The 23,323-nt window shown below is 42.5% G+C and overlaps 1 protein-coding gene and 1 non-coding gene across 2 annotated transcripts; one reads left to right on the top strand and one right to left on the bottom strand.

Moving 5' to 3' along the window:
* Nucleotides 1-18,823: 18,823 nt before the first annotated feature.
* Nucleotides 18,824-20,855, bottom strand: ACTRT3 (actin related protein T3). The gene is made up of 2 exons (XM_004424763.3): nucleotides 20,656-20,855; nucleotides 18,824-20,059 (listed from the first exon to the last, which is right to left on the bottom strand). Exons 1-2 carry the CDS (start codon nucleotides 20,853-20,855, stop codon nucleotides 19,141-19,143), a joined length of 1,119 nt encoding a protein of 372 aa, XP_004424820.1. The 3' UTR covers nucleotides 18,824-19,140.
* A 1,437-nt stretch (nucleotides 20,856-22,292) lies between these two features.
* Nucleotides 22,293-22,365, top strand: TRNAV-AAC (transfer RNA valine (anticodon AAC)). Its single transcript has one exon. It is a non-coding gene; the product is annotated as a tRNA-Val (tRNA).
* The last annotated feature ends 958 nt before the right edge of the window (nucleotides 22,366-23,323 follow it).

The raw sequence follows: 23,323 nt of genomic DNA, 5'->3' as shown, positions 1-23,323 counted from the left end.
AGCTACTGCAGAAGGTCAGACTAGAGGGTCTGACACAGGGCAGAGGCAGAGAGGGTAGGGAGGATGGCTAGACAGGAGAGACGCACACTCAATGGTGGAACAGACAGGACTTCAAGACTGGTTAGATTTGGGGGGAGGGAAAGAACAGAGTCTCATATTACCTGGTCTCTGGCTGAGTAACAAGCTGGATTGGAGAAGAACAGGTAGGGAGGGAGATGAAGGACAATAAGGTTATTTCTTAACTTTTATTTTGAAATAACTATAGGTTCACAAGAAGTTGTAAACAGTACAGACAGGTCCCATACACCCTTCACCCGGCTTCCCCTAGTGGGACCATCTCATATAGCTATGGCACAATGTCAAAACCAGGAAAATGACATTGGTACAATGGATGTGTACAATTATTTATTTATTTTTGTGTGTGAGGAGGATCAGCCCTGAGCTAACATCCATGCCAATCCTCCTCCTTTTGCTGAGGAAGACTGGCCCTGGGCTGACATCTGTGCCCATCTTCCTCCACTTTATATGGGAGGCTGCCACAGCATGGCCTGACAAGCAGTGCCTGGGATCCAAACCCGGGCCGCCAGCAGCAGAGTGCATGCACTTAACCGCTAAGCCACGGGCCGGCCCCTGGATGTGTACAATTCTTTGGCATTTTATCAAATGTGATTTGTGTAGCCACCAATGCAATCAAGACATGAAACGATTTCACAAAGATCTCCCTCATGCTACCCCTTTGTAGATACGTCCACCCCTACTTCCCTCCATCATCCCTGTTTCTGGCAACCACTAATCTCCATCTCTATAACTTTGTCGTTTTGAGAATGTCATGTAAATGGAATCATACAGTATATGACCTTGTGTGGGCTTGTTTTACTCAGCAGAGTGCCTGAGACATCCAAGTTGTTGCAAGTATCAATAGTCTGTTTCTTTTTGTTGCTAAGTAATATTCCATAGCATGGATGTACCACAGTTTGTTTAACCATTCATCCTCTGAATGACATTTTGGTCGTTTCCAGTTTTGGGCTTTAAAAATGAAGCTGCTATGAACACTTACGTACAGGTTTTTGGAAAAACATGTTTTTATTTCTCTGGGATAAACATCCAGGAGTGTGACTGCTGGGCCACATGGTAAGTGTATGTTTAGTTTTTTAAGGCTTATTTTGCAAGCTAAGTATGATTTTATTACCATCTTGAAAGTAAGAAATGAGAAGCATGGTGATTAGCAGCCCAGGCTTTGGAGACAATGAGACGTGGGACTGAATCTGGCATGCCATCATCAACTGTGAGACTTGGTAAATCAATTAACTCTGCTATACTTATAAGTCATTTTCTCTCATGGCTAGGTTCCTGTAATCTTTCAATGGCTTCAGAACAGCACCAAAATGATAATTTCCTGCTTTACTTGAATACAGGACAGGTAGGATTCCTAGGTATGAAATGTATAATGCTGCCAGTTATCAAGTAAGGAAAGCAGAAGCTGGGCTGAACAGAACTGAGAACGTAGGAGAAGATGAGGCTGTTAATACTCAGGTTAAGATGGGCAGGGAGTGTGTTGGAGACGGAGACAAGAGAGGAGAATGAAGAGCTGGCTAATATTCATAGCTGGGCAACTGGAGGAAAATATAGAGTAAGCCAGTCTCAAGGCTCACACAGGAAAAAAATGGGATGTGTGATTTGATGAAGGACTCACAGTCCAGCCCGGTTCTGTTGCTGGTGGTTTTCTAGCTACAGGTGTTGTGAAGGAGTCAGGAGTGGAAGCAGAGGGAAAAATAAAACATTTGTACAATCAATCCGGCAAATATTATGACTCATGCTCCGAATGCGGTTTAAGACTAAGCTCAAAAATAAGGGTGTATCACGTTGGGGTGGGGATGGCATTGGGAAATGGTCATCTAAGAGAGGCCAAGTGGGAGTCTAGATGAGCAGGAAGGGTCAAATAGATGTGAAGGTTTAGACGATATAGGCCAAGTTCAAGGAGGCCAGCAGAGGCAACAAAAGGCAGGAACATACCCAACTCCGGGCAACCAGAATCGACTATCGGGAGCTCAGCAGAATAGATGAAGCAAGTGGGGTGGATGAATTTCTGATTCTAGAACATAAACTTTTCCATTTTATCTACTTTCTGCTGTGTGTTGCTTCTGTGAAGCCCTGTGCCTTTGGGTGTTATTTCTAGCCAAGAAGAGATCAAAGACCTGTCAGAAAAGCCTATCTTTGATGAGAATAAAGGATTGAGATTACCTCCCATAAAATTAGTAGAGGCAAAGGTATTAGATGGTTTGGGTTGCAAGTAACAGTTAAACCAAACTGAGCCTCAAACAGTAAAGAAATTTGTAATCTCATATAACAACGGCCAGAGGCAGGGGATTCCAGAGCAAGTCAAAATAACAGTGCAACAATGTCATTAAGGACTCCATCCATTTCATATTTCTCTCTGCCATCATCCTCACACTTACCCCTTGCGGCCACAAACTGTAGATGGGTAGACAATGTATTAATCCCAGGATAAATCCCCGAAATTTCTTGTAGGGGTTTAGAATCAGGAAACTTAAAAATTAATCCTCATTAATTTAAGGCTTTGGTTGGTTGAATTCTAACTGATTGAAATTCTTCTTTGGGTCATTCTTTGTATTTTATACTTTGCCCAGGATTCCTCTCTAACATCAGGATCAGGCCACTTTCATGGGTTTAGATGAATTTTCTGTATTCACATTCTCAGGACATGAAGAGATGACTCAAAATATTTCTTTTAAAGAAAGAAGTTGTATAACTTAAATTTGTATAGTAATGTACTTTCACATGGTTTGCCTAATCTAATCTCTACAAATCTTTGTGAGTTAGAGAGAGCAGATACCAAGAACCTCATTGTAGAGATGAGGAAACAGAGGCTCAAGTTTAAGTGAAATGTCCAAGGTCACTGAGAAACTACACTGCAAAACTGAGATTTAAGCCCAGATATTCTCTCTCTCAATTCAACGCTCTTTCTGCTTTCAGGGAAAACAAGTCTGATTTCTCTAAGCCAGTCCAGATTCCGCACATGAAGTCATAGTCTCCCCATTACTACATTCATAGTTGTTGGAACATCAAGAGTTGGTTTTAAATTGAGAATACACAAAAAAAAATTAATTAAGAATACACAACAACTGGGCCAGCCCCAGTGGCCTAGTGGTTAAGTTCAGCATGCTCCACTTCGGCAGCCTGGGTTCAGTTCCTGGTCACGGACCTACACCACTTGTCTGTCAGTGGCCGTGCTGTGGTGGCAGCTCACATACAAAAAGAGGAAGATTGGCAATAGACGTTAGCTCAGGGCTAACTTCCTCAGCAAATGAAAAAAAAAAAGAATACAGAAGCACTATAATCAAAACTATAGAGGGCTCCCACAGGAGGAATCATGTCAGACACTCAAACTGATATTCTCAAGTTCAGTGCAATGAAAGGATGGCTATCTCTCATTCCCTTCTACCTCACCCACTAAAGAGTGGAAAGGAGAAAAGTTGAATGAGTAACATGGGGTATGAGGAGGCTGGAAGTACAGAGGCTGTATTACTTAAGGAAGGGGATCACAGACCTTGCTCACCCTCAATTTTATCCTATATAAAATTCAGATAATAGTAGCTATAATACAGTGTTTTTGTACTAATAAAATAAGATAATCATTTTAAAATAGTCAATAAAGGGTTATTTGAGTATTAGAAGAACGAAGGAATCCTTTCACGTGACCTAGGCTCTAACTTTACATGGTTGGGGGGGAGGGACTGAAAGTTCCAACCTCCTAATCACCTGGTCAATTCCCCTAGCAACCAGCCCTCATCCTTAGGTGCTTTCCAAAAGTCAGCTTATTAACATAAACTCAGGTATGGCTGAAAGGGGCTTGTTATGAATATCAAGACATCTTTATCACTCTTATCACTTAGGAAATTCCACAGGTTTTAGGAGCGCTGTGCCAGAAATGGGCAAATATGTATTTCTGATTATAAATAACAATATCACACCAACGTAATCCACCAAAACTATTCTTACCAACGCAGGGGATGACCACGTAATGTATTGTACAAATCAGGATTTTTGAAAATGCAAGGGAACATTATTAATAATTACACTGGAATGATAGGCGCAAACAGGGCCTGTCCTATATACAAACCGGGACATATGGCAACTCTATAAATACTTTCACTTGGACATTTCACATCTCTCTCAATGTGAAAACACTGAATCATGGATTTTCCTACAAAACCTGTTCTTCCTCATATTATTAAATTCCATCTCTGTCCATCCCATTTGCTCAAGCCAGAAACCTGGGAATCATACCCAACTCCTCCTTAACCTCTCTTACATCCATTTCATAAAATCTCTATCATAGATCCATCTACAAAGTATAATGCAAATATACACACTTCTCTGCTCTATCACCTAAGTTCTCCTCCCCCTCCCCCTGTACTCCAGCACAGCACCCTGTTCATTTCCTTCACACTCTGTACAGTCATGCACCGCACAACAATGTTTCAGTCAGCGACGGATGGCATATATGACAGTGGTCCCATAAGATTAGTACCGTATAGGCTAGGTGTGTAGTAGGCTGTACCATCTAGGTTTGTGCAAGTACACTCTATGATGTTTTCACAATGCCGAAATCACCTAACAACACATTTCTCGGAACGTATCCCCATCATTAAGCAACACATGACTGTAATTATATATTTGCTAGCTTACTTGTCACTGTCTGTCTTCTCTAGTTTACTGCCAGGGACCTGAGGTTTGGTCACCCAGTGCCTGGCATTCCCAGCACCTAGCACAATGCTGGCACATAGCAGGTACTCAATAAATGTTACCAGGTGAATGAATACATGAGTAGACAGATGGAGAAAATCAGCAGATTTCCTGCAGAACACCTTTGGGAAATACTGGTATAAATACTGTGAAATTGAGAATAACATAGCTGGGTCTTTGTGCCCTATTAAAAAATCAGCACCTGAATCTCTGAGAAAAAGACCAAACAACCAAGTAAGGTCAGAGTTAGTACTGGGAAAAGGCAAGAATGAACACAAGGCAAGAATGGAGAAAAGTAGAAAGAACTGGTGAATTCAAACCATTCCCTCTATTCCTCTCCTTTGCTCTCTATATAACTCTGTTTCTATTCCATATCTTGTACTAGCAGAGAAAATTACATTAATGAACAGGTAAAAACAATCTTTCTGATTAAGAAACACCGTTCTGTCTGATAGAGAAGGGGAGATCTGTTAATATGGAAGTCAACCATTCAGAAGCATTACCATCATCAGTGGTTTTTTTGCTAGAGTCAGGTTGTTGCAAAGGTATGTTGCAAATACCAAAGGAGGACTTATTCCATAACAGGAATAACACATTGGACAGTCATCCAATAACATGTATTAACTCTTTTTAAACATTAACTTTAAGACAAAAATTAAACTAGACAGATACTCTCACCTCAGTTATAACATCATTCATATGAATCTCTCTGTAATAAACAAGCAACCAATTAAAGTGAGAGTTAGTACTGGGAAAAGGGGAGACTAGCAGTGCAAGATGGAGAGAGCAAGAGGACTGTGAGTTTTCATTATTGTTATATCTCACTATTGAAAAGCTACACATTGGACATATGTGCACAAGAAAAGATTCTTTCACCTCTAAGGATAAACATTCCAAGCACACTCTGTAGTTCCAACTTCCCAGCCTTTGGGTCCACATCCCTGAATAGCATAGAGCTGTTGTCAAAATTGGTTCTGCCTCAGAATTATAGCACCAGTGCCTCTGCTGTTTGATATCATAAATAACAACAAACAATGTCCATGGTATTTGGTAGTAACAAAACATCTCTAACAGGAGAAAATTTACTTGCAAATATAGCATCTGAAAGCTGCCAAGTCCTGTCTTTGGAAATGGCGATGTCACCTATCATTGTGACCAGGGCCTGGGAGTAGAGAAGTGGGAGAACAGCAGGTCCCAGAACTCTCTGAGGCAAGCCTGCTGTGTTGTAGAGAACATTTCCTTCTAAGAAGCCACCCTACCACCTCTCATAGGACAGTGCCACAATATGATTACTTGGCAAGAGAGCAATCACATTGCAGTCATGCCAATCCTCCTGCATCAGTTAAGGTACTTTTGAGTGGAAGCAACAAAAACCCCGACTCCGACTGGCTTAAACAATCAAGGTGATTTATCAGCTTGCGTATGTGAAAAGTCCAGAAGTAGAGTAGGCTTTTAAGTACAGTCCATTAAGGGCTCCACTTCTCCTCTCTGTGCTTCTGTGGACTCTGCCTTTCTTCGTGTGTTGACTCTGACCTCAGAATGGCTTCCCTTTTTGTTGCTAATAGCAGCAACATTGGTTTCTTGCTTTTTCATTCACATTTGAGGAGAGACCCCCTAACTTCACTCAACCATTAAACTGAAGTTCTAATTGGACCATTCCAGAACCAATCATGACAGCAAGGGAGATGGGATTAGAACCATCCCAGATATAGGCAAGGGTTAATCCATCCCACCTACAATGCATGGCTGCAACTGAATGCAGGAGGAGGGTGTGATGTAGGAGAGGCACCATGTCCATATCCAGCCTCTGCATTGATTTTCTTGGTCCCTGTAGCTTAGAAGCACAAACAAAGCTGTCTGAAAAATAGACTCACTCAGTGTTTTTAGCCATTGTCTCTCTCACTCTCCTCTCTCTCTCTCTCATTCTCCCCGCCATCTTTACTTCCTGCTTTATTAAAACTGATTGGCAGAGAAAGCAAGGTGGGAAAGAGGATGAGGAAAGATAAGACAGGGAAGATACAATTTGTCCCTCATTTTAGTAGAAGGACTCTGGAAAAGAGTCAATGATTCAGTCAGCTCAGTTATCGAAAGTCTGCAGCTGCGACCAGAGCTAGTGCTATGGATAAGCAGATGTGTGTGGTGATCAAGAAAATTCTATTTTAGGAAATTTTAGAAGAGAAAGCAAAATGGGTAGATTACCCAGAGGTACTATACAAGTCTGGACAATTCTCCTTCAAACCAAATACTACCCCTCGTGTTAGTCATGTACTTTTAGTAATTAAGTAAATGAATAATCTAAAAATATGGCAAATGTTGTGCATAATTATTCACAATAGCAGGAAAAAATTTGAAAATTACTTAAATATCCATCAGTAGAAAAGTGTTATGTAGATTATAGTACATCCATTCAATGGAACATTAGGCAACAATATTAAATAATGGTTCCAAAGGCTCTGTAATACCACAAAATAATGTTTATGATTTACTACTAAGTGAGAAAAGCACAATTTGAAATACAATTATGTAAAATGTACATATCGGATACAATTATGTAAAATATATCTGTAAAAAGAGACTGGAAAGAAATATACCAAAGATATTTGAGTTTTACTGACGTGATTGTTCTCTATTTCTCAACTTTTTTGTGATACTGTTACATTAATTTTATAACTGAAAAAAATTAGAAGGCATTATCACTTGGCAGATAGCTAGTTAGCAGTTTGTCTCTGTGCTGGTGAAAGAGCAGGTACAATTAGGTGGTCTGTCCTCTGTCCCAACAGCACTCATCCATTTATTCAACACATAATTATTGAGCACCTATTATGTGTTAGGCACCAGGGATCTAACAATGAGATAAATGACTTAAATAAATACAAAACTTAAATAAATAAATGATAAAAGCCCAGTAGACAGACAGTAAGCAAATAATTTATTACAAATCAGGAAAACATGGTATGAAGGTAACCAACATAATGCCACAATAGGAGGGGGAACATGCTTTAAGGGGGGGTCAGAGAGGCTTCCAAGGAGGTGGTATCCAAGTTTCAAGAAGGATGAGAAGATGCCAGGAACTGCAAGTGCCAGGGCAGAGCAGTCCAAGCAGAGGACCTAAGGTAAGAAAGAGCTTGGCAAGTGCTGGGAACCGAAAGGAGGAGGCCGGTGTGGCTGGAGCACGGTGCAAGAGGAGAGGAGGGTTAAATGAGGTTGGTGAGGCAAGCAGTGACCAGATCATGCAAAACTTTGATAAGAATTTTGGATTATATTCCAAGTGCAATGTGAAACCATTGAAGGGTTATATAAAGAAGAAATATGGTTCAGTTTGCATTTTAATAAGATCACCCAGGCTGCATTGTGAAGAACGATTTGATGGTGAGTAGGGGCCAAGATAAGAAGCAGAAAGACTAGTCAGAAGGTCTTTGCAGGATTACTGGTTTGAGCAATTGAGTATATGGCAGCATATACTTAACGGAGTTGGGAGAAGCAAAGAAGAAATAGATTTAGGGAATAAAATGAAGAAATCAGTTAAATTTAAATAACACTGAACTGCAATATACAATCTGCTTACATAATCTTTCTGTCCAGGAAGATCTTTAAGGATGGGGAATACATTTTTCACCTTTGAATTCTTAACATCCTGAACAATGCAACATGTTACAGACTAGGTATTTAGTAAGTGTTTGTTAAATGAATGTCACAGCTTTGCAAATATTTCATTCATTCCAGTGTAATAAGACTCTAGTTATTGTGAAAAGCCTGATTTTAGACAGTTTTCCTTACCAAGGCAGAGAAGGAAAAATTGATTGACCATTAATTATTCTTTAACTTACAAAGAGAAAGAAAAAGTATGAGATTCTGATTTTTTAATTCTTTGTTTGTTTACTTTTCTGTAGTTAAACTAAAATGGGAGTTAAAAGCCTCAATGTGTGTGTTTAAATTCTTGGGCCTGCCACTCACCTTCTTCAAGTGATTTTCGCTCCCAGTGTTTCAGTGTCTCCATTTGCAAAAGGGAGATAATGGTAGCTGCCTTATCTCACAGGGCGGTCATGAAAATAACTCAGAGAAATTGCTTTGCTCTCCTTGGAGAGGGGCTCTAGAAAGTACGCATTATTAGATATGATGATGAATACCCACAACTTCAAAGATATTTTTAAATTGCCCCCCAAGTCTTTGAACATGTTAAGCCTATGACTAGCACCGTGTTAGGTGTTTATACATTTCTGGCAAGATTTCACCTCTTGTTAAAGCAGTAAATGGTCTTTGAACAAACGTGTTTCTCATTCTTTGATAACTATGCTTCCTTGTTTGTACACTTGAAAGATGATTATCATCTGGCAGATGAGGTCAAGTTGAACTCCTTGGTGCCATTACAGTTCAATTGCAGCTTTAATTGAGTTTTTCTTCCAAGGTTGAAAATAAGTCACTTGGTTCACTTTAGTGAGCTAAAGTGCTAAAAACTGCATTCTAAAAACTGATTGTGAGGTGAATATCACTATTTTCTGCAAATGATATGGATAAATGTTTTTCATTTTAGCTATAATATCCTCATTCAAAAATTGATATGAAAAATTCAACATTTTTATTTCCTCATTCATGTATCTTTTTCTGACGGGTTTTCCTAAAATTGCTTTTAATAGCTATAATTATGGTTTGGTTTTTTTTTTGGTGAGGAAGATTGGCTCTGAGCTAACATCTGTTGTCAATCCTCCTCTTTTTGCTGAGGAAGATTAGCCCTGAGCTAACATCTGTACCCATCTTCCTCGATTTTGTATGTGGGAGGCAGCCACACATGGCTTGATGGGTGGTGCGTATGTCCATGTCTGGGATTCGAAACTGTGAACCCCGGGCCCCCGGTGAGGAGCGTGTGAACCCAACTACTACCCCACCAGGCCAGGCCCTATAATTATGCATTTTAACGTTTCTAATATAGACAGCCATAGTAGACACCAGTCACACATAAATATCACCAGAGTAAAAACCTACAGCCCTTAAGATAAAATATAAGATAGTAAACAACAGCTAGAACAACATCTCTTATTGCAGATGTGCATCAAGTTCATAATCAGTGTTATATAAAAGAACTCATAAACATTAGCACTTTCATCCTTATCCACACATCTCTTACCCCTATACCCAACACAAATGAAAACTCTTCCTGCTGGAGTAGCTACAACACTCTCATCAAAGTGCTGTAAAATCATTCCTGCAAATAACAGAATAAGACCTACCTCTCCTCTCTTTAAGAACAGTCTTCCAGGTAAGTCTTAGTATACCCATTTGATAGATGTGGACTCTGAAGTTGGGTGACTTACACTAGATCTCCTGGCTAGGTCAGAACACAGGCTAAAAGTGCTCGATCACCAGGACACTCTCATTCCCATTTCTTCCTGGGGCAACACAAATGAAGATACTGTACACTTTGTTTCCAGGAGGGGAAATCTAAACTGAGATAGTTATAATTATAGGTATAATTATACACATAGGGTATGAGGGTATGAGGAAATGGCCTTAATTCCACCAAGTGATGGTAGAAGCCTCCTCACAGCCCCACCAGGATCTGAGAGAATGGACACTGAAAGACAGGCCTATTCCTCAAGCAGAACCACTGGAACAAATGTCCCAGGCCCTATATGTGGGGAAGGAGTAGCGCTACTATTTGCAGAATATTATTAAAGTTTAATTTTGAAATTTCTGTCTTTAGTGATATTCCCAGGGGCCTATAAAAGAGTCTGGCAGCATAGCCTCTTCTCAAAAACACACTATTCTTCGGTAGCCCTTGATCTGGTGGGATGGCCCAAACTCCCACATTTCCAGGGAAGGCATTCCTGATTTCTGGTATCATTGAATTTGCCTAGGCCAAAGGTCATAAATTAATAGCCTACAATGGGCCAGATTTATGTCAAAAGTTTTTTTGATTGGCCCATTGCCATGACTTCTGACACTAACAACCCAACTTAGGCCAAACTTCACGGGTTAAGGGCACAGTCCTCCACAAGACTGCCCTTACTTCAAACACCAGCCACAAGTTCAGGGGTCCCCAGGCCACCCTCATTTTTGACCAGCTGGCTACAAATTCAGGGCTTCCCACTACCCTCTCCACTTTGATAATTTACTAGAATGACTCACAGCACTCAGGAAAGTGCAACACTTATGATTACAGTTTTATTACAGCAAAAGGACTCAGATCAGAACCATCAAGAGGGAGAGACGCACAGGCGAGGTCTGGGAGGATCCCAATGTGAAGCTTCCACTGTTCTCTCCTGTGCCTTCAGGGACATATTATCCTCCCAACACACTGATGTGATAATACCGAGTACTGCCAACCAGGGAAGTCACCCAAGCTTCAGTGTGTTCAGAATTCTTATTGGGGCTTCGTCATGTCAGCATGATTGGTTGAATCATGTAACTCAGTCTCTGGCCCCCTGCCCTCCCAGGAAGTCAGGCTCATAATCCCAGATTTGGTCTTTCTGGCATGACCAGCCCTATCCTGAGTCATCTCATAAACTATTAGGTGCAGTCTGAGGCGCCCACCATGAATAAGAAAAGCACTCTTGCCCCTCAGGTAATTCCTAGGATATGGAAGCTACCTCCCAGGACTCAGCAACAAAGGCCCTTTATTATATACCCACACAATATTTATATTTTATTTCAAAATAGTTACCAACATTTAAAAACCAGTGTTCAAAGAAAAATCTAAATTTTTTGTCCTCCCCTGAAACATTGGCAATTTTAGGCCTCCATTCCCACAAGGCTGCTGCCCCCTTTAAAAGGGACACTCATTCTCCCCACCATCTCCATAGTCTCCATTTTCTTATTCTTGGCATGATTCACTCCTTTGTTTCCTTCATGTCCACTGCAGACATTTAAATTTGCAAACCCTGGCCTAAACTTTGGGTATTTTTGCTGTTTTTACTTCCATCACACATTATTACCTTAAAAGAATATACGGGGAAGGAATGACAATTACCTTTTGTCATTTCATCCTCATCTTAGTCTAAAACTATTCTTCCTCCACACTTTGTATGAGTGTTGGGGCATGTGTGCGCACATGCGGGCCTGCGCCATCTGTCTCTTAAATCTCGAGCCAGGCTAATGCAGAATTTTTGACTGCAGAACCAGGACAAGCTGAATTAAAACTCACGTCCATCTTCAGAATCAAAAGCTATAGCCAACTCAGGACCTTAGAAAAGAAGCCTCTCATTCTAAAGACAAAACAAAACCTACGTTTCTCAATATTTTTCAAGCCGTAAGTTCCTTTATGAGCACAAAACTCTCACATCCTCCTTTGTTATTTGAAATTCAACATTAGTAAAATAATAAATGGGACAAGTACTGTTATTTTCAAACTCCATGTACCCCTTCTCCCACTACACCCCTTTGCAAATCACTTGTTTAAATAATATAAAAGGCATGAAACAAGCCCCAAGTACTTCAGGGGCCATGTGGACACCTGCACGCTCTCTCAGGTACAGGTGTTACATAGACAGTCCACCCTCAATATTCAGATTCCAGATTTGTAAATTTACCTACTCATTAAAATTTACCTGTAATTTCAAAATCAATACCTGCAGTGTCCTCAAACAAGGTGATACTCTACCTTCTCATTCCCAAAACAACACTGAAAATAAGAGCACTTTTTGTGGTCTATTGAGTGGCACTTGTTTTTTGCATTTTTGTGCTTTTTGGGGGGTGATTTTGTAGTTCACAATGACCCCTACACGTAGTGCTGAGGTGCTGTTTTGTGTTCCTATGGGCAAAAAGGCTGTGATGTGCCTTATAGAGAAAATCCATGTGCAGATAAGGTTTGTACAGGCATGAGTTATAATGCTGTTGGCCATGAGTTTAATGTTAATAAATCAATAATATATATTAAATAAGGTGTCTTTAAACAGAAAAACACATAAAACAAGATTATGCATTGATCCGTTGATAAACATGTGGTGACTAGAGGCTCACAAGAACCTAATCCTGTATTTCCCCTATTACAAATGATTCAGTACTTACTAATTCAGTGTTTATGGTGACTTTATGAAACATAACTACCACAAATAACAAGAATCAACTGTACTTGTAAAATAGTGAAACACACACTGGACTTTCCAGCACAAAATCATGTCAAAGAAGGTTGTGGCGAGATAGGGCGTGGGGGATTGAAACTAAGCTCAGAAGCAAGAAACTATTAGAGATTTTATTTTAAACCAGAAAATGATGGTGGAGTTAATGCTGGTCATCTTTCCCAGGTAAGCCAACGCAACATTAAGTTGCCACGTAGTAAAAACATTGGACTTGAAGTTGGGAGGCCTAGCTGCTGGTCCCAACTCTGCAAAAAATTAACTTCGGCAGGCAGCTTCTTCATCTGCTGGAGGGAATTAAATCTTGCAGCAATAAGAAGTCATATTTGCCATAATTATTTATTATCTACAAAAGGTTTTCATATAAATTATCTCACTGGATAACCTCTATGGCCCTTTCTTACTCCAAAATTATACAACTTAAGGAAGAGAATTGTTCTGCCAAAACAGAAAAAATATATCATATGTTTACAATACTGAGGAGAATTTTCCTTTGGAATGTTTACAAGACATTAGAGAGAGGATTTCAAATATAAGAACTAGACAACAGTTGCAGGCTTATTTTTAATTGTATTTATTAAATCACTATCTTCTTTTTAAAAATGAGGAGGAGAAAAAAAGCATTCCTAGTAGAGGGCCATCCTTGCCTCCGGCCCCACACCACCACAGATTTTGTACCTGTGAAGAAGCACAAGTACCACTAGATGGAGCAGGAACAAAAGACATCTATTTACCATATTTGTAGTTCAAGAAACTCTGGCAGTCTTCAAGAGATCTTAAAAGATCACCTTCTGAGTAAATGGAAGCTTAGCGAAGCTAGCTGAGTTACTTCAAGAATCTAGAAAAATCCTCAGCAAAATCAGAACTAGAAATTCATTCAGCTACTTACCCTGTGTTCTTTCCACAAAACCATGCTGACTGGGGAAAATCCTTTTTCCCTCTTACTTAGAGAACATTAGGAGCAACAGTGCATTTCGGGGTTTTCACATTTCTTAACTGCAATAAGGGTAAGAACTGTATTTGTCAGACAACTCTGAGGGACTTACTTTAGGTAATAGGCTGAGACGCTCTAGACCTATGCGTTCATAAATTGACTGACATGGTCCTCCTGACTGACCCTTCCTAACGTCAGGTCAGGATTGGGCTGGCTATCAGCCTGAGAATTTGCCTTCATAATGCAGGCCGCTGGCACCATCTCTCCCGGCAGCTGCTGCCAGAATAGCTGTTTTAAGGAAGTGAAGGCACCGACTTGGGACGAATCCACACATAAGCCTGGAGTTAGGTTTGGAGATGAGTGGGCAGAACGGCCTGTCGGCTGTTTCCTTTAACCTAGTGGGTCTTCAGCCTATTTTCTTTCCTGAAAGGAAACCAGACCCAATTCTTTAGAGAGTTGGGATCTATATTTCTTTGTAACCTTCTTTTCCGTCTGTCACCACTTAATACTTTGCATCCGAAGGCGGAGGCAAATAAGATGAAAGCAACGACCATTACGGAACGTAATTTTCATTGTTTGGGGAACACACTAGATCTTCTAGTTAACAAATACTTATGAAATGTTTAACGGTCTCACAAAAAAATCACTGCTCTTCCACACCGGATTGAGGAGACTGGTCGAGATCTACTTTGCGAGACGCAAAAACCTCAACAGAAACCGCAAAGCAGGAACTAGGTTGTGATACAATGATAAAAGGCACCAAAACCAGAGGCGGGTAATAGGATACAAGACCGTACGCAGGAACGGCTAGCTGGCTACTCGGCTCACTGCCCACTCATTTGGGCCAATTCTGGAGGTGGCTTCACGTGTCCTTCTGCCAACGTGCACGCACCCTGGTCCAATCTGCAGATCTGGAGGTCCACAGGCCCACTACTGACCGCGAAGGGAGACGGACGCGCACGATCAGAGCCCCCCTTTCCAGCAGGAAGGCAGACCCGCAGCCCCTCAGCAGGCTGCACGTGTTTGAGCCCAGTCCCGGGTGCACGTCCCACAGCTCAGGGAAGCGCACCGCGCGCGGGGACCCGCTCCGTTCCTCTCCCTGCAGCCGGAGCCTCGCCCTTGCCCCCGAGGCACCCGCGGCTGACAGAGCCCAACTCTTCGCGGCGGCATTGGGTGCCTCCGGAGAAGCCCCGGGCCGACCGCGGCCTCCAGGCGGGGCGCGGGGGCTGGGCGGGCGAGCCACCGCAGGGTCCCGGGAGGGGTGAGCGAGCCAGCGGCTGACATTTTTTGTTTGGTCCAGATTGGCTGGTAAATGGCGGTAGGCCGAGGCTTTTCCGCCCGCTGAAAGTCAGCGAGAAAAACAGCGCGCGGGGAGCAAAAGCACGGCGCCTACGCCCGGTTCAGTTAGGGTTAGACAAAGCGTGACCGCCACCCCTCCCGACCCCACTCTCCACCACCCGCCGCGCGCTCCGATGCCCCTCCTTATAAAGGGAGCGCCGCCGCCCGCGCCCATTGGCCGAGGCCGCTTGCCTCCGCTCTCGCGAGAGCCGGCCTCGCAAAAGTTTTTTTCAAAAATTCTATTTCCGGCCATGAGGACAATCGCTGCCGCTCTTCCACGTTCTTTAGGGAAAGGTTTGGGTTTTTCTTCCGACGTACTTTAAAGGGGAAAACTATCTTGAGTGCCTCTTAGCCCCGGTTTCCATCCCGTACAGACCAGGTGCGGTGTTACTGTACTACTTTAAAAAAATGGAGTTTTTTTTTAGGAGTAGAAAAAACTCAGGGCCCGAGACTCAAAACAGTTTCTAAATTCTGATCATCACATTTTTTAGAGAATTTTAGGAAAATAGATACCCGAGCAGCGCTGACTAAACCAGAATCTTGGCTCAGCTCGTTGGGCTGCCTCCGGGTTCCTGCCCTGCTCCCTTCTCCTTAGAGTGCCGTCTCTTCAAGTTCTCGAGCAGAGAGGATGGGTTTGTTTGGGTATAACTACTTTATTCTTAATCTTAGCATTGAGAACTGAATCTCCCTTTTATTAGGAAATAAAGGCTTTTCAATCATTGACTTTGCTTTAATGTGTCGTGATCAGGTTTTTTAACCTTTTTTTAAGAGGAACAATCCCATAAATTTGCAGCGGGGTTTTATATTGGCAGGTGTGGGAGATCAAGATTTGGCCACCCTGAAATATATCTCTTTACCTTGATTGTTTTCTCTGAGGGACATTTGACCTCCCCCACTAACTGCCTAAAGAATTTGACGTGGTGGCTCCTTCCTGGAACAGATCTTCTATCATGATGGCTATAAAGATAATGTAGGATAGAGGTTACAATGGGAAAGGCACCAAGCCTCTTTTATCAAAAAGTTTGTCTCTCCCTGACCACATTATCTATAGATGACCCTGAAAAGAATTGTCCTCCTGCCCTCTGAAGTCCCAGGCCACTACCCACCCCCAACACGCTCCTCGCCTTTAGCTGCAATACTTAAGCAAGCAGCTTAGACAGAGGGACGAGTTGCTCATTTCTGAGTTTCTCCCATATATACATGTTATTAAACTTGGTATTATTTTCTCCTGCTAACCTGTCTTGTTGATTATTTGGCCAGCCATAAGACAGTTTTGGCGTAGTCGCCAGGAGCCACACTGGCTGGCAAGTTGATTATTTGGCCAGCCATAAGAAAAGGGCAGAGGGAGATTCTCCCTCTTCCCCCGACACCGGTATAATGCTGTTTTTCATTTAACTGGCTGATCTTAAACGTTGAACTTGTGTTCAATTGGGTGACCTCTGTGGAGTTGTCGCTATTGACGCCTCAATCTAAGAGAAAAGTAAAGCCTTAGGGAAGTTGGTCTGAGACGATTTAAGATCAGGGAAAATATAACTAAAAGGAATTTTCACATTTTATTCCCTTTCCCTAGATTTCTGAAAAGGACCAGCTATGACCCTGTGGAAGAGGCTACAGTCCTCACAGAATAATCCAGACTAGCTGTTGGGTTAACTGCCTACAAAACTAGGATTAAGGATTATGTACTCACCTAACCTAGCAAGCTACTTTGGGATTGCTTTAAATTTAAATCTCTTAACCTCTTTAAATCTCAATTTCTTAATTTGTAAAGTGGGAAGAATACTTGTCTTGCCCATCTTTCTGGGATGTCAGAGTTTAAATTAGATAAGTGTATGGTTAGCTCTATTTTCCCTTAGAAAAAACTGCTTTAAGAATTCTAAAATGAGGGGGTTAAGATCCTTCTCTCTACAGTGCTTGTGAATCTAGTGAGCACACCATCAACTATGCAAACTGCCCTCAGATAATCATTTTCTACACTTTATCCAATCTAGCAATCTTGCTTACAATCATTTCACAAATGCTTGACTCAGGCCAAACTGAGTTACTTGTTGCTGCTTGTACATGCCCCTCACTTTTACACAATTTAGAATCTTTTCCCTAATGTTCCCTCAGCCAGAAGTGTGTTTATGCTCAGTTCTATATATCTACATACGTACTGGGAGTACACCATAAAAGGCATCAAGGAAGGGGACAGAGATGAAAAGGGAAAGCCCACAATCCCTGTCTTCTAGGAGCATATCTAGTGAGGGAGAAAGACAAGCAAACCAAAAGATAAGGCTGCATAAATTAAGTGGTCAACAGAAGTACAAGAAATATAATGTGCTCAAGGACACAAATAATCAATTTTGACTCCATGGAGGAAGTAGCATGAGCTGGACCTATAAATTCTCTAATTCTATAAGCAAAAAATAACATTTTATTGTATTTTAAAAGTGTCTGTAGGGACATTCTCTCATTTGAACTTCACAATGACCCTGTGAGACAGATAGGGATTAGCAACCCCACTTGGAGGAGGAAATTGATCTTCAAATGATTGTTTAAACAACTTGCTTAAGTCATGCAGCTGGTAGGTGGCAGGGCCTAGACCTAAACTCACATATGCTGCCCCTAAATTCAGAGAGAAGGGCACTCTACTTGATTTAAATGCCTGCCATCCTTCAAGCCCAGCCCCAAAGCTAAATCTACATACTAGAAAGTCTCCTTGAGCCCTCAAGGTATTTTCCCTCCTGGGAACCACCAGAGCATTTTGTACTTCTCTTAGGATACTAAATCACTTTCTACCTTGTATTATTGTAATTAAGGGATGAGTTTCGCCTCTTATACTAGACTGTTGGCTGTTTAAGGACAGGATCTGACTCCTGATTACTCCTCACAGTTAGCACAGTGCTTTGCATAGAGCAGATACTGCATACTTTGAGTTATGTCAATACTGCCATCATGCTCTCAGCTACCCAGATCATTTCAGACCCTTCTTTCTCTTTCAAATCTATCTAGTTAGGCACCAAGACGTCATTTTTCCATAATTTCTTAATTCCTATTGCTTACAATCTTGAGTATAACACTTGACTACTTTATATCTAGAGTAGTAACTTTTTAACTGATCACCGAATCTCCAGGGCATTCCCAGTCCAATTTACCCTCCAAACTACCACCACATTCATCTTAATTTCCTTATGTCTCCAGGTTTTTTTTTTTTCTTTTGGTGAGGAAGATTAGCCCTGAGCTAACATCCAATGCCAATGCTGAGAAAGATCTGCTCTGGGCTAACATCCGTGCCCATCTTCCTCTACTTTATGTGGAGCGCCACCACAGCATGGCTTGACAAGCGGTGCGTCCGTGCGCGCTGGGGATCTGAGCGTGTGAACCCCGGGCCCCTGAAGCGGAGTGCGCTCACTTAACCACTGCACCACCAGGCGGCCCCATGTCTCCAGGTTTTAAATCTTAACTTGTTCCCCTTTGCCTATAGGACATTGAACATAAAGCCTTCCAGTCCCTAGTCACTGCTCTTATCTGCTGTATATAAGTTCTTCATTTTAACAAAACCAGTCTATTAAACATGCTTTGGATATGCTTTGTTCAGTCTCATCTCTAGCCCCTTGCTCATTTCCATTATGCTTTTCTGGATATCTGCCCTCTTCTCCCTCACCCCCATACTAATGCCACCCCACCCATGATGGCATATCTCTGCTATGAAATCTTTCCTCATAGCAACCTTCTTTCCATAAACTCCAACAAACTTAAATCTGTATCACTCACTTGGCACATATCATTTTGTACCACAAATTGCTGTCTCTCCAAGGGAAATATGAGATCTCCAAGGTCAAGACTAGTGTCCTCTAGCATTTAATTTGGTTTTACTCAATAAACATCTGTTGTTGGACTGCTTCACCATTATTTTCCCCCATTATAGAAATGCAGCAGAGACATGGACATTCCAATAATTGAAATATTTTCTGTTCTCCCAGAAACATTTAATATCCAAAGTTTTCTGTTGCACGTACTCAAAACATTGTCTTCTAACCATTTTATCTGTATTCAGAAGCATCTTTGGTGTACTATGTTGGGTCCCACTTCTTTGAACTCTGCAGCAGTGATCCACATGTCCTGGAAGGCAGACAGGGATGCAAGAATAGAGCCTCCCATCCACACCGATATTTTCCTTTCTGGGGGAGCTATAACCTGCACAGGGGTGTTGGCAGGCACCACCTTTGCTATATCCTTCACTAGGCGCTTGTCTAAACCAGGGAAAGAAGTTGATCCCCCAGCAAGGATAATATTGGAGAAAAAGGAATTCCTCAGATCTGTATCACATCTCATTATGCTGCTGAAGCACATCTTATCAATGCCAGGGCTCTCGAGGTTCATGAGACATGGAGAGAAGAGGGCCTCTGGACAATGAAAGAGCTGCTCGTGGAGCTTGATGGTCTTCCCATCAGGTAGCTGATACTCTCTCTCTATACAGTCCGGTTTCTTGGCCATTTCCTCTTCAAAGTTCATCGCCACGTAACATGAGGTTTCCTTAATGTCTGCGACGATCCTTCTGTCCGCAGCACTCAGCAGCATGATGCCATGGTCCTTCAACAGCATCATGAGGTAGTTGGTGAGGTCAAGGCCTGCCAGACCTATCTGCTGGACACCATGAGGCAGACAGTAACCCTCAAAGATGGGTACGCACTGGGTTATCCCCGCACCTGAATTCAGCACAAAGCCAGTCGTGAAGCCAGCAGCAAAGAGAGCCAGCACCCCCTGGATGGACATATAAAAGGCAGGAACCCCCAGATGCTCAAAAAACACTTCAGTGATCTGTTGCCGGTTGGCCAGTGGGCTCAGTGCTGGCTCTGTAATCAAGACTGGGCCGTCGCAGGGCTTTAGCTTCAGGTTAGCCTCATAGATATGATTCCACATGATCTCCATGTCCCCCCAGGAAGTAATGAGACCACGCTCCACTGGGTAGCTGTAGGAAGAGCAATAAGATAAATAGTAAGTTTTCATTTTTCTGTTTTCTATTCTCTTCAAACCTGAGTTAATCCCAGTATTTATTACCAGTATCCTTTTATGGGGAGTGATGGCCAGAGCCTCTCAGAGAAGGTACTGCCAGCAAAAGTTAGCACAGCTATCTTCCTCTGCAATTTTTTTTGTTGCTTTCCATTTTTCCCCCCTTTGGAAGACCCTTTGTGACTTTACAAAAATAAAAATTGGGAAATCTTCACCTAATAGTACAGTTTTAATGTCAATTAATTGAAGAAAATGACCCAAATGACAAAGGTACCTGGAATTAAGTAACATTCTTAAATGAACTTGTATTTTATGAATGATAACTTTATTTGTACAGTTGAATATATTTTTGTAGATGCAGAGAGCAAGTAATGTTCCCTCTTTACATGTTTGGTACCCTCTGAGATTTGGCGCCTGCGCGTTTGCACTAACGCAGGCTGGCTGCGGCTTTGCTGTTCCTCGCCCCCTTATCTGTTCTCTCACGCTTGCGCCCCTCATCTGGGCCCTCCCTCCTCTCCCTCCACGCGGGGCCTGCCTGCGGGGACACGGCGGTACCTGATGGACAGCGAGCTTCTGCGGTCCTGCGCTTGGTCGCCCACGCACAGTCCCAGCGCGCCCTCGGCTGCCAAGCTCTGGCCTTTGGCGCGGCCGATAATGTTCGGGTAGACAAACTGGGGCTCCCGGGACCCAGCCAGGCCCGCCTTGATCACTCCCGAGCCGTTGTCGATCACCACCGGTAGCTGGTAGCAGCTCATGCCGCCCGCTCCGTGGCCCGGCCGCTCCGGCCACCCTGGCTGCGGGCTGCGCGGGGTGAGCAGAAAGTGCTCGGCGCAGCCCCAGGTGGCGTTACGAGGCCCAGGTGATGCGCGGGGCCCACGGCCTGGAACGCCGCGTCACAAAGGCCCTGGCGTGGCCCCGCGGGACCTGAGCCCGGTGGTGCGGGCCGAGGGCCAGGGAGCCCCGGGCCCTTGGACTCTGCGGTCGCCAGGTGCCCTCCAAAATGCCGCCCGCGATTGCGTCTCCCCGGGGCTGGACCCCTCCCCACCTCTTGGAATCCGGGAATACCAATATCAGGAAATCTGACTTTCCTCCCCAAAGAGACAAATCTAACCCTTCACAAGAGGCTTTTTCTAATACCTCGATGAGCCATAAAAACAGTTTTATTTCCCAAAGTCATTGAATTCTGGTTAATAGGTGTCTGTCCCGGGGCCTGAGGGAAGCTCCGGAATGCGCCCTTGAAACTGGGGAAAGGTGCAAAGATTTGACAGGGGAAAGTTCTCACAAGAGGGGAGACACAGTGCGTGCTTCCGAAATCCTCGTCAACTTCTAAAAAAGAGAAACGAAAAAGTGCTAGGATTTAAATTGGTTTTAAATACTTTTATTATGGTTTTTATATACTGGGAAATAGTTTATTGTGCTTCTTTCCTGTGGTTTCTAAGCAAAATGTACTCAAAACCAAAATGGTAGAATCTCACTTTTTAATTTTTTTTAGCAATCCCCCGGTGTAATATGGAAGCTCATTCCCATTCCCTAAAAATTCTTCATTTTTAGGCATAAGAACGTCTCTGTCTCTTTGCAGGAAAAGTGATATTCCTTGGTCATATGAAGTTCAGGCTTAGAAAAATTTAAGTACATGGTGTGCCAAAAAGTGCATCTGGGCGTCTGATTTTTTTTTACCCCATCAATTTTGCACACTCTGTAAAGGGTTTTGAAACAAGTAGGCAAGTTAGAACCTCCGGTTGGTCTACAGAAGCAGGGAGGAAATTCAAAAGCTATTTACACGTCCGTCCACCAGAGGCTGGAAGCGTCGCTTTCTAGCCCCACAACTCGCCTGGGACCAGAGGCTGGAAGCGTCGCTTTCTAGCCCCACAACTCGCCTGGGACTCGCAGCATCGCCACGGCCGGCAAAAGATACGTAATAAACCACTATTTTCCTATAGAAGAAAGCGTACGCGAAGGAAGGGCAACTAGCGGCTGCTTGGTTTCTACAGTGGTACCTAGGGGGCTTCGGAAAAAAGTGCACACAAATTCCAGCTTTTGAAATAGTAGCAATGTTCAATTGGACATCGAATTGTTTTTGTCTATCTTCTTTCTGTTAAAAATTACCTTACTCTTACTTAACTTGAAATTCGTGTGAACTGCATGTTGCAAGATCTCTATTAAGGAGTTTCTGAGAGGCACCTGGCAGCTGAGTTTCCGTAGTGTAGTGGTTATCACGTTCGCCTAACACGCGAAAGGTCCCCGGTTCGAAACCGGGCGGAAACAGTCGTTCGCTTTTCTTTCCTCGCGGGACTGTGTGATATTCATTGGTTTTTCTTTCCTCGCGGGACTGTGATATTCATTAATCACGCTGGCTCTATAACGAAACACAATCTTTTGTTATTAATTTCAGGTGTACATTATTATATTTCAACTTCTGTATAGACTGCATCCTGTAACAGTACACATGTGCCCCTTTACCCCTTTCGCCCTCCCCGGCTCCCTTCCCCTCTGGGAACCACCAATCTGTTCTCCGTGTCTATGTGTTTGTCTATCTTCTACATACGAGTTAAGTCACACGGTAATTGCCTTTCTTCATCAGACTTATTTCACTTAGCATAATACCTCAAGGTCCATCCATGTTGTCCCAACTGGCAAGATTTCACAAAAGAAAACTCTGAGTGTAACTTGCAGAACCTTGGGAATTTGAACTGTCAATTTGGGTGGCACTTTATTTGTTCCCCAAAGGTTTTTTTATTGACAGCTTGCCACTGGAGAAGGTGCTCCAGACTTCAAAAAAAATTTTTTGAATTCAACTCACAACCTGATACTGAAAAAAATAATGTAATGTACAGTCTAGAAGGGGCGATCAAACAGTGTAAAACAGCCCTGTCGCCTCCTGAGCAGTCTTTGTATTACAAGTCATTTGGTTTTCCATTAGTTTTCCCCTTGAGATTGCAGATTTCTCTAAACGCCAGAGACCATGTTTTATTCTTATTCTATAAACTTAGTGTCATGCTTGACACCTGTTACAGACTCATAAATATCGCTGAATTAATAAATTAGCGAAAAGGGTTCTGAGAAAATTAAAGGGGAATCAAAAAGAAAATTAGAAAGATAAAATCAAGAAACAAACAGCCTCAAATTGTTTTCTTATAAACATAACAGGTTGTGGTTTTATTCACAAATAGGATTCTTACTGAGAAGAGAGGAAAGAAGTTATAAAGAGAGCAAATAGAACCTG

The sequence above is a fragment of the Ceratotherium simum genome, chromosome 15 (assembly GCF_057802395.1).
Source record: "Ceratotherium simum simum isolate JZ-2026a chromosome 15, ASM5780239v1, whole genome shotgun sequence".
Taxonomy (NCBI): Eukaryota; Metazoa; Chordata; class Mammalia; order Perissodactyla; family Rhinocerotidae; genus Ceratotherium; species Ceratotherium simum.
The sequence above is the reverse complement of the archived record's forward strand: the minus strand, read 5'-3'. Positions and strand labels throughout refer to the sequence as shown.

Bases quoted from the DNA above. Each gene is read 5' to 3' on its own strand.
- ACTRT3 (XM_004424763.3), bottom strand. From the start codon at position 20,855: ATGAGCTGCTACCAGCTACCGGTGGTGATCGACAACGGCTCGGGAGTG. The intron at 20,060-20,655 runs GTACCGCCGTGT...CTCTTCCTACAG, and splicing joins AGAAGCTCGCTGTCCATCAG to CTACCCAGTGGAGCGTGGTC.